The sequence below is a fragment of the Onychomys torridus genome, chromosome 11, assembly GCF_903995425.1.
Source record: "Onychomys torridus chromosome 11, mOncTor1.1, whole genome shotgun sequence".
NCBI classification, from domain to species: Eukaryota; Metazoa; Chordata; class Mammalia; order Rodentia; family Cricetidae; genus Onychomys; species Onychomys torridus.
In genome coordinates, this window is record NC_050453.1 from 65316420 (window position 1) to 65328520 (window position 12101).

Below are 12101 nucleotides of genomic sequence, written 5' to 3' on the forward strand. Positions count from 1 at the left end.
GATAAGGTTTTCCTGTGTTACACAGCACACTTAGATCAGTCTGGCCCCAGTGCCCAACCCTGGCAACCACTGGCCGCTCCAGGGAGGGTCTGTGTGAGAAAACTGGGTGGCATTGCTGGCCCATAAGACTCAGGAAGTAAAGGAAATATGCCTGACCCCTCCCTAAGGTTACATAAATACTAAATAACTCAGGGGATGGTTTAATGGGTGTCTTAGGGTTTCTATTGCTGTATAAAACACCGTGACCAAAAGCAACCTGTGGGGGAAGGGATTTTCTTCATCTTAAAACTCTCAAGTCCCAATTCCATCGCTGAGGGAAGGCAGGGCAGGAACCTGGAGGCAGGAACTGAAGCAGAGGCCATGGAGGAGTGCTGCTTACTGGTTGGCTCCCCAAGGCTTGCTCAACACAACTCAAGACCACCTGCCCAGCGTGGCACCACCACCAGGCTTGGCCCTCCCACATCAATCATGACTTAAGGAAATGCACCACAGGCTTGCCCACAGGCCAATCTGGAAGGGGTCATTTTCTCAGTTGGGGTTCCCAAATGACTCTAGTTTCTGTTAAGTTGACATAAAACTAGTCAGCCCAGCTGACCCTTGTCAAGGTGACAGTCAAACACATTGCTATCAAGCTGTAGCCTTTTCTTTCTTGACCATCCTCAATATCTCTCTCATGTTAGTAACAGCGTCACGCTATAAAACATTCCCATTTTAAAAGTCCGATAGTCTTTAAAAATCCAGTCTCTTAAAAATTTCCAAATCTCTTTAAAAGTCCTCTAAATATCCAAAGTTTCTAAAAAAATAAGGTTTCATAACTGTGGGTTCCCTCATCTCCAGGACAAAAGTTCACACTCCAGGAGGGCAGGCTCCGGCCACTGGGACTCCCCCTGGTTTGTGGGACTCCTCACGGCCCCTCCCGAGGGTTGACTGTCCTTTCTGCTGCCTTTCCCTCATTCTGCTGCCGGCATATACCACACTGCTGGTGCTGTGTTGGTGAGAACACAGCCAGAGGCGGAGAATCTCTCAAGATACACTTTGGGATGACTCGGTGTTGGGCATGGGTATGCAGGCTCCTTGAAGCCTTGTCATTTATGTTAGAGAAACAGAAGGAGTCAGCCTCTTGGAGGGAAACAGGAAATGAAGTAAACCCCAGGTAAGAGGGAAAGCAAAGTGTGGCCTGGAGGGGTTTGTGTGGGGACCAAGAATCTTTCCTGCCAAGTTGATATCTGTAGAGGACAGAGGGGTCCCTGCTGTCATGTGACCACTTTACCATTTGATGCTGAGAGGTTAGCCCAAGCCAAGAACAGCTGGTGGGAGCAGTCTAGTCCAGATAACAGAGTCAGCCAAGACTGACCCAGGGGAAAACCAAAATGGATAATAATAAAACGGTGAGCTTGGGGATAGCTCCACGGGGACAGTGCCTGGCTCAGTGTGATCAACCGAACTGCAAAACGTCAAAAAACCAACAGCAGGAGCAGACATCTACCCCAAAGCCACAATAAAACAGACTAACGGCCAAGTTGCCTTTTTTACTAGCATCCAGGGACAGCAATTCTAAACAGTATCAGCAGTAAAATAGCCCTCTGTTAAAAAAACAAAAAACAAAAAAACAAAAACAAAACCAAAACCAGAGCAAAAAGAACCACCGCAACTTTTGTTGGTTTAAGGTCTAAACAACTGCTGTAGTTGAGTCGCATTATTTATTACTTATCCCTGCAGGCCAGAAGAGGGCGCCAGATCTCATTACAGGTGGTTGTGAGCCACCATGTGGTGGCTGGGAATTGAACTCAGGACCTCTGGAAGAGCAGTTGGTGCTCTTAACCACTGACCCATCTCTCCAGCCCCTGTTTTCTTTTGTAAACTCAAGAAAGACAAGCGGAGAGATGCTCAGTGGTTAAGAGCACTGGTCGCTCTTCAGATTGCCCAGGTTTGATTCCCAGTACCTACACAGTGGCTCAGAACTGTCTGTAATTCCAGCTCCAGGGTATCCGACACCCTCTGCTGGTCTCGCTGGGTCTTGCACTCATGTGCACATACTCCCACGCACATATGTATGTGATTTAAAGAAGTACCAATAGCTCAGGCATGGTGTTGCACGCCTTTAATCCTGGCAATCAGGAGGCATGAGCAGGCAGACCTCTGTGATATCCAGGCAAGCCTGGCTTGTATAGCGAGTTCCAGCTGGCCAAGAGACAAAGAGACCCTCTCTCAAAACAACTAATTAATTAAATAATTAATTAAAATATTTTTAACACATGGAAGCTACAAATGAGCTCAGTTTTCTTAATTATTGTTAATATAGGAAAAACACAGCTCTCACCTCAAAAAGAACAAGAAATAGTTCATTCAGAAGCCAAATATGAGTGACCATGACCTGGAAATACAGATTTAGGTTAACTAATCGATGCCACAGCACTCTACAGTATCCGGTGTGGCCTGAGACTGGTCCCGGAAGCAAACCCTCGATGCAGCAACTTAAGGCTCATTTCTGGGTCAGATGCTGTCCCTGCCTTTGCCTCTTCCTGGGAAGATGTAGCAGTACTGCATGCCCAGTTTAGGGGAGATGCTCCCAGCAAGCAGGACTCTGTAGGTCTTGACCATGGTACCCTCCACAATTCTTTGCTCCATCTAGCCTGGACTCAGCCCTGCTCTCCCTTGATATCCACACTTCACTCTTGCCCTTCCTTGCTCCCTAGACCTCACCCCTGCCCTTCCTTGCTCCCCAGGCCTCACCCCTGCCCTTCTTTGCTATGGATCCCTTGCTCCCCACACCTGCCAGACTCATTCTTGTTGACCTATTCCCATGGTGCCATCTGTCACCTGCCTCTCCAAAGGCCAGTTACTGCCCAGCCAAAGGCACCGAAACAGGACCCCATTCCACCCTCTCCCCCTGGGCACCCCCGCCCTCCCCCCACTCCTCCGCTCACCTCAGTAGCGTCTATCCTTAGGGGAGGTACAGTTGGGAAAAAGAGGTGGAGACAAAGAGCAGGTGGTTAGAACGAGAGGAGCAGAGGCTAGAGGGGATGACGCAGACAGGGACAGGGGCGGGACCCGCGGTGGTACCCAGGTGCTGGATGAAGAGGCAAACACATCCTGCACAGAGCAGCATGGAGGAAGGGCATCCCCCCGGCCCTGCCTCAGTCGCCCAGCGGGAGCTGGGTCACAGAAGGCGACTGAACCAAGACACAAGGTGATAAAGGAGGAGGAAAGCTGAGCTGGAGCAAGACGGGGCATCGTTTCACTTTGAGAAGGGGGTGTCAGAGGGGGCTGGGCTTCTGGGCCTTGTGCAGAGCTGGAGAACTGCCCTCGGCCAGCTGGGCACCCAGCTCTGTCTTACCCCGGAGCTCTCTGTCTTGATGGCTTTGATGTGTAGGCAATCCTCCACAGTGTGGCTGGTGCTGCTGGCCTCCACACCGTCCTCAGATCCCCGGCCGCCAGGCTCGGAGCTGGTCTCATTTTCTCCATTCTCCTTGAGCAGTGGAGCACGGAGGTGAGCATCATTGCGCTGCTTCTTGGTGACATGGGCGTCTGGCCCATGGACCGTCTTCACATGCTTGCGGAGAGAGCTGGGGTCTGTGTACCTCTTGGTGCAGCCTGGGATCTTGCAGATGTAGGGTTTCTAGGAAGAGGGCCAGGCCTGGGTTATGGATGGGGACCCAAGGACAAACTCTAAATGGGTGTGATACCTGTTCTGAAGCCATCCTATGTTCCCTGGCAGCCCTGGCTGGCACAGGGGGTAAGTATTTCAACATGTTCACATCCTGGGGGTTGAGCACATCAGGTCAGGTCCATAGGAGCCTGGCCTCCTGATCTACCTGGTGTACTACCCTCGCATGCAAAGGAACTCTTGCCACAAGAAGCTGGTAACACGGATCATAAAGAGTGTGGGAAAGACCTGTGTGCTCCCCCAGGAATTGGGACTGTGACTTCAAGCTCATTAGCCCTTCATGTCTCTGTCAAAAGCAGATAGGACCAAGGAAACTTCCAATCACCTGGCCATGGATGCACACTTGAGCATCTGAACATCTTGGCTCTGTCCTAGGCTTGGTCCCATTCAAATTCACAGACAAAACCCACCACAGACATATACCTAACCCTGTACATATCTTCACACACATATATAGCATACATAATTTATAAACCACCCTTACTTGCTGTGGAACAATCTTTCTACACTGTAAATAAATATGACTCTTATTGTTAATAAAAAGCTGATTGGCCGATATCTAGGCAGGAGATTTTCAGGGCAAAGAGAATGCTGGGAAGAAGAAGCGGGGAGTCAGGAGTCTCGAGCATATGCAGAGAGAAACAAGATGAATGTACCATGTTGAAAGAAGATAAGAAATATGGGTTAATATAAAATGAAAGAGTTAGCTAGTAACAAGTCTGAGCTATCAACCAAGCATTTATAATTAACAATATGTCTCTGAATGGTTATATGGGAAGTGGCTGGAGGAACAGAGCTGATCACCTCCACCTACACTCACTCACATCTACACAAACATGGATATACCTACAAATCCACACTTGGATCCAATGTACACTCCATATATGCACCCACCACACACATACAAATATACAACACACACATCACTACCTCCATACATGTATACATGTTCCCATAGCTACATGTGCATAAAGTACTTATACACATTAATATCTTACATCTACATACAGATATATATGTACCACTCTTACACATATATGCATATATATTTGCATATACATACACTGTATATGCCAATCTTCCAATCAATACAGATATAAATATGTAACTCACCTTATTCCCACATCTATACATGTGCATATAAATATACATCCCCATGCCATTTCTCTCTCTCTCTCTCTCTCTCTCTCTCTCTATATATATATATATATATATATATATATATATATATATATATGCACACATACATATCCATACACCTCCCCAAGGCTAGCTCCAATCTGGAGAGATCCCAAGGGGTCCAGAGGCCTTGGAGAATGCCTCTAACTTCTAACATGCACTGAAGAAAGGTCTCTGTGGCCCATGCTGCATCGAAGCTGTTAGTGATACTCCTTTCCCCAGGGATGGAGAGATGGCTCAGTGGCTTAGAGTGCTTGTTGCTCTGGCAGGCGACCTGGGTTCAATTCACAGTACACACATGGTGGCTTGCCACGATCTGTAACCTCAGTTCCAGGGGACCTGACCCACTTTTCTGGCTCGGCACATGCATGATGCATATACACAGAGGCAAAACACTCATTAATATCAAATTATTTACACACACACACACACACACACAGAGAGAGAGAGAGAGAGAGAGAGAGAGAGAGAGAGAGAGAGAGAGAGAGAGAGAAGCTCGCTTTCTTGTCTGCCTGAACCACAGAGATTGTATATTTTAGCTGGAACTAGGAGTTCCTGTTGAATCCCTCCCTTGGCTCTCTTGGGCCTGCCCAGGGGCTCTCCTTGCTCTGGGCAGGCGGTTGATGGCCTAGTGGAGCCGAGACGGGCCCTCTAGAGCAGGAGCTGCCGCATGTGCAAAGAGCTGATGGCATCAGGGCAGCTGTTCTGTAGGCAGACACCTACTTGTGGGTAAAGCAATGGCCCAGGACAGTTTCACAGCTTCAGAGAGGTTGTATCACCTCTCTGAGTGTCAGGTTCCTCATCTGCAGCCCAGGCAGTGGAAGCCTCTCAGTGGCCAGAGAAGAGTGTATCTCAGGACATGCTCAGAACTTGGAAACCAGGAAGCTCTGTGTGTGTGTGTGTGTTCCTCAGACACCATACACCTTGAGAAGGGTCTCTCATTGTCCTGGATCACTCCAAGCTAGACTAGCTGGCCAGCAAACCCCAGGGTTCTCCCTGGCTCTACCTCCCCAGCACTGGGATTTTAAACATGCAATACTATGTCCAGTTTTCAGGTCTCTGTTTTGATTTCAGTTCCTGCAGACCCCATGGTGGCATCTGTGGAGGAAACTGAGCTGCAGAGAGTGTGAGTGTGCCATGGAACTTTATGGAGTGCCTGCTATTTGGGGGAGGGGCCATGGAGTATAGGGGAGACCTGCCGATGTAAGGAGGTCTGTGTTAGCAGAGTGGCTGGTGGGGGAGGGCCACCTGGTTAGCTTTATCTATTCAGAATCATGTGGGAAGGGAGTCTCAGTGAGACGCTATCTGTTTCGGATTGGCCTGTGGGCACGCCCATGAGGGACTGTCTTAATTAAGCTGGTTGAGATGGAAGACCCAGCCCACTGTGGGCAGACCATTCCCTAGGCAGGAGGTTGTGAACTGTATGACAGGAGAAACAGAGCCAAGTACTCGCAGTAAGCAAGCATGCATGTGTTCATTTTGCTCTTGACTGTGGATGTGATACGGCGGCTGAAGTTCCTGGCGTGACTTCCCCACAACAGACTGTAACCCTGAACTGTAAGCTGAACTGAGTCCCTTTCTCTCTGAGCTGCTTTTTGTCAGGGAATTTTACCACAGCAACAGCAACAAAACTAGAAGTGCCGTCCACCAGTCCAGGGCAAAGCATTTCCGCACGTCAGGCGCATCCCGGTCATGAGTACCTCATTGGAGTGAGTGCGGTTCTGGTGTTTGGCACGGTCCGAGGCGTTGGAGAAGGCCTTGTTGCAGCCCTCGTGTTCACACACATAGGGCTTCTCCCCCGTGTGGGACCGCAGGTGTGTCTTCAGGTTCTCCAGGCGAGAGTAGGCCTTTGAGCAGCCTTCGAACTGCAAGGAGGCGGACAGGTCAGAAAGGACACTCCATATGCAGCTCAGGCCGCTGGGCCCAGGGGCTCTCCTCCACCCCGCTCCCTGCCCTCTCCTGTGGTGCTCATTCCCACTCCGCACCCCAAAGAGTGCATGATAGTAGTAATGACAGTTACTCTTTCCTCTGGAAACACGGAGAGGGCCGGAAGTGTAAGACTGTAACTCAGACATAGCAAAGGCCTGATGGGAGAGCTTTACCGTGAAATACATGAGCGCACACACACGTATGTATGTATGTGTGACATTTACATAAAACTAAAGCACATATTTATAAACTGTCTTCAGAATTTATAAAATTCTTCACTATTTGCTTCTCCTGTCAACATGATGTGAAGGTTCTGATTTCTCTGTAGCCCGCTCTTATTAACTGTCTTCTGTTTTGTTCTGAAAGGTCATTTTTTATTTTATGTGTATGAGTGTTTTGTCTATACATATATCTGCATACCACATGTGTGCCAGGTGTCCAAAGCACCAAATGAAGGTGATGGATCCTCTGGACCTGGAGTTACAGCTGGTTGGTAGTGAGCCACCATGTGGGTGCTGAAAATTAAACATGGGACTTTTGGAAGAGCTGTGAGTGCTCTGAAATGCTGAGCCATCTCTCCAGTGCCTGTTTTATTTTGTTTTTGAGACATGTTCTCATATTGCCAAGGCTGGCCCCAAACTCACTATGTAGCTAAGGATGGCCTTGACCTTCTGGTCTTCTTGCCCCCACCTCCCAAGAATGGGGGTGAAAAGCACACAGAATCACACGTGGGTGTATGTGGTCCTGGGCGTGGAAGCCAGGGCCTCATGCGTGCTAGGCAAGTGCTCTGTCAGCTGGGCTGTTTTTATCCCCTCCCCCTGCCAAACTCTTGGAAGATAAAAAGGCAGGAGGATGGTTAAGTCATTGTGACCACGAGGTAGGTAGCCATTTCTAAGATACGACAGCTAAAAATTGGATTTCACTAAATTAAGCTTTTGTGCTTCAAAGGGTATTATCCAGAAAACGAAGACAACACACAGAATTGGGGAAATATTTGCAAACTGCATGTAATGACCTAAAACCTAGTTATAAAAGCATCCTTGTAACCAAGCAACAAAATGACATGTTCTATTTCCCAAAGATGTACAGATAGGGACCAGGGAGACTGCTCGATGGATAAAGGCACTTGCTGCCAACCCTGATGTCCGGAACACCATCCCTGGGACCCACATGGCGGAAAGAGAAAAAGATGCTGGCAAGCTGTTCTCTGACCTCCATGCGTGTCTCACCCTCCTTCCCCGCAGAAACAAATGTAATTAGAATGTTTTAAACGTGCAATAGCCCGTTGGACAGCACTGTCATTGGGAAACACTAGTGGAAGCCGGAAGGAGGCACTGGGGCGGCAGGGCCTGTTTGCGACTGTGCGCCTGCGCGGAGTCGCCCGCGGTGGGAGGAGGCTCACCGTGCACTTGTGCGGCTTCTCACCCGTGTGCCTGCGCATGTGGACAACCAGCATGTACTGGGCCTTGAAGGGCTTCTGCTCTCTCGTGCAGGCCTGCCAGCGGCACACAAACTCCTTCTTCTCCCCGTGGATGTGCTCGTTGTTGATGTGCTGTTGGGAGGCGAGACAAGGGGTGGTGGGGAGTTCAAGGGTCACCTCCCTGGGCCCCTCTGAGAGCGTGGCTCACTCTCTACTCCGCTGGGCCCTCCCAGTGTGCGGAGGCCCTCTTCCCTCAGCAGACTGTCACCCCATCCCAAAGCCTCCACCGACGACATACAGACCACTCACCTCGGTGTGTGTGTGTGTGTGCATGCACGTGCTCATGCACACATGTGCATGTGTAGGCACGCGTGTGCATTCACTCTTATACGTGAGTGCACAGTGCATGTGTGGTGGAGGGTTGGGGACACCTGGGGTGTGGGTCCTCACTGCTTTCTGCCTTGTTCTCTCTTTGCTGCTGCATATGCCAAAGCTGGCCCAGCAGCTCCTAGGGATTCTCCTGTCTCTGCCTCTCACCCTCGCTCCCAGGCATCCCTGGGATCACAGACTCCTGCTCCCGGGGCCTCACTTTTATGTGGGTTCTGAGGGTTCAAACTCACATCCTCACGCTTATGTGGCAAGCACAAGTCACCTCCTCAGCCTTCACTCGCCCCTCTTAACTGTCACCTTGGAGACTTGAGAGGCCCTCCCACCCAACCCCCACAGGATTTTCCAGAGAAGACCAGATTGCCATGCAGAGATAGGACCTTGCTGAAGGAAGTTGTTGTTGGTGTGTGTGTGGGGGGGAGTAGCATCTCCTTGGGGTCTGCCCTGAACCCCGACTCTGCCTTTGATCTGCTTCCTATCTGCCACGAGGCAAACAGCTCTGCTCCACCAAGGGCACGGAGCCAAGTGACCATGGACAAACTCTCAGAAACTGTGGGCCAAAGTAGATTCTCCCCTGCATAAGCTGGCTCTGTCAGTAGGGCTTGCCGCAACTCCAAGGTAAGTAACACACCAAGCATTCCCCTGACTTCCCTGAGGAGATACACAAGGAGATAAAAGGGACAGAGCAGGGGCGGAAGCTCTCACTAGGGAGTCTGGAGGAAGCCTCTCACTGGGAAATCCAACATGATTGGCATTTGCTGTGAAGGACATGGAGATAATACTTCCAAATGAAAATGTTAATACAGTGACAAACTGCATTTAGCCTTGAGCATAGATGGCCTTGAATATGGCTTTAGTCTTCTAGGTATTTTCTGGAAACCTCACAGTGAGTCTGCAATAAACTTACATCAGCTTCCCGTGCAGCCCTGTGAACCAGGGAAGCACTCTGTCAGCTGTCTATCAGTGAGCATCAGGATCCACCTAAGAGATCACTCAGGTTACAGAGCCACCATGACAGTGCTAACTGACAACTTGGTAGAATCTAGCATCATCTGAGAGAGGGCCTGGGGCAGGCTGATGGGACTTTATGTGACTGTACTGAGGCAGGATGACCCACCCTCTGGTTAGGCCGTACCTTGACTGGGATCCTGATCTGTATAAATGGTGCACAGGCATGCACGGAGCAGGAGCATGTATCCCTTCCTCTGCTTTCTTATGGTGAATGCCGTGACCACCTAGACTTTCCTGATAGCATGGATGGCACCCTGGACTGTGGGTGAAAACGAACCTTATTCCTTAAAGTTGCCTTGTCTGGGTATTTCATCATAGCAACAGAGAAGGAACTAAGAAAACAATCCTTTGAGAAAGTCACCTGAATTGTATGCATGGCTGTTTTAAAGACACTTACCTGTGACTCTCTCTAGAGGAGCTCACACCCCCATGTGGGTCTTCACCCTTCCCCTAAGAACCTCTCTTTCTGTTAACCTCTGTGCTTACATTTATGTTAAAATAGCTTAACAAACTGCAACGCAGGAGGCTAGTGAGAACGTTCTGTGGGTCGTGGTGCTGCTTCTAAGCCTAACAAACCTGAGTTGGAGCCCCAGGACCCACGTGGCAATAGGAGAACACTGACTCCCACAAGTTGTCCTCAGACCTCCACGAGCATGCTGTGGCACATAACAAACAGACGACAGAGATCAATTCATTTAGAAACAAACAAACTCCATCTCTGCTTCTTACTGACTGATCCTGGAATTCTTTGTTGTGGTGAAGTCATGAATCTCGGTTTAATCTGAGCCGATGTGTCTAAAAGGAACTCCTCTGGTGACTGCAGTTAGCAGCGTGGAGCCGCCTCTCCCACCCCCACTCATCATTTGAGACCCTTTTCTATCCAGGGTGTAGAGGTAGGTCACTGACCTGCCCACATGACCCATAAGAGCACGTGACACCTTTGGATAATTCCCAGCTAGGGCACCAATTTGCTGTCTAGGGCAAGTGCTGGGTGGGGGACACGGAGCTCAATGGTAGAATGCTTGTCTAGCACTTGTGAGACCCTGCACCCAACCCCCACCCCAAATACTTCTTTTGTGTTGGTAGGTGTGTGCATGGAGGCCAGAGGCCAGCACAGGCTGACCTCCCACCACTCTCCCCTGCATTTTTGAGACAGGGTCTCTCACTGAACCTGGGTTTACTAGTTCAGCAAGGCCTGCTGGCCAGTGAGCTTCAGGGGTCCTTGTGTCTCCATCTCCCCAGCACTGGGACTATAGACAAAGCACCCCCACACTTGGCCTTTTATGTGGGTGCTGGGGGTCAGAACTCAGGTCTTGGGGTTTGCATGACAAGCATTTGTCTGACTGAGCCAGCTCTCCGGCTCCTTCCCTCAGTTTACTGATGATTAAAGGCAGCCCACGTACCCCAGGCGAGGCTCAGGGCCTGGCCTATGGGGACGTGGTGATTATAGCAATATTCCTGAGGTACAAGCGCCAAGTGCTGGCTAAGTGTGCAGTGAGGCTGACATATTGATATTCCTGCTACAGAGATGTACAAAGGAGGGGTCCTACCAGTGGGACCTGGAAATGGAGTTTCCTCAGCTTTGCCTTTGAGAGAGGCTAAAACTAGCTCCTGACCCTTGGCTGTGGGCTCAAGGCGTGGTGCCAGGCTGACCCTGGGGCTAAACAGTCTAGATGAGTGAGGAGGGTCAGCCAAGGACACAGCACCGCCACAGCCTGACTTGGTATTTTACAAGGCACTCCGAGGAAATGTAAACTCATGTGTTGTAGCCTCTTCCAGACAAAGACATTTATAGTCTACACAGCTGCCCAGAACTGAGTGTCAGGCTCTGGCAGCACCTTGTCCTAGAAGATGAAAAGCCACTGGCCCGATGTCCCATGCAGCATGCCCGACTGTCAAGCATAGATAACACCACTTTGGCAGCAAGTAAAATAGCAGCCCTTTGCACTTCCAGAAAAACCTTCTCCTACCAGCCTCCCGTTTCCATTCATAAAGCCTTTCAAATGAGAAAAATGCTTCCTGACTACGCCTTTCATTTTTTTCTTATTGGTTTACTTAGCGACAAATTGTTAATAATGGACGGGGGCTCTGGCTTGCTATCCGTCTTCCCAGAGAGCAGACAGACAGTGCTAGGCAAAAGCAGATCCTCTTTGTAGAGCAGACTGAGCTTTCCAGGACCAGGTAGATGTGATCCGCTCAGGCCACAGAGATAGCCCTGGAGCAGCCTTTCCTGGATAAGCTAGGATCTAGCGGAGGGATTCTGTCTGCTGGGTATTTCCTCCTTGGTGTTTGAGGCAGACACTCTCAGTGGTCTGGAACTCACCAGGCTGGCTAGTTGGTTGGCCTGAGATCCACAGGCATGCATCTCTCTTGGCCTCCTCACTGATAGGATTGAAAGTATCCGATACCACCCCCAGTCCTTTTTTAAAAAGGGTTCTTGGGAACTAAAACCACTCCTTCCAAGCACTCTGCTGACCGAAGCTGTGTCCCCAGGCACAGAGCACGTTG

General features: G+C 49.9%; 1 protein-coding gene across 1 annotated transcript in view; it reads right to left on the reverse strand.

Moving 5' to 3' along the window:
• The window catches only part of Gli2 (GLI family zinc finger 2), a 168736-nt gene that overhangs the window by 1457 nt on the left and 155178 nt on the right, over positions 1–12101 (reverse strand). Inside the window, exons 9-11 of the mRNA XM_036201985.1 lie at positions 8178–8327; positions 6547–6711; positions 3338–3619 (exon numbers count right to left, since the gene is read on the reverse strand). Coding sequence (XP_036057878.1) covers positions 3338–3619; positions 6547–6711; positions 8178–8327 — 597 coding nt within the window. The remainder of the gene's footprint in view (positions 1–3337; positions 3620–6546; positions 6712–8177; positions 8328–12101) is intronic.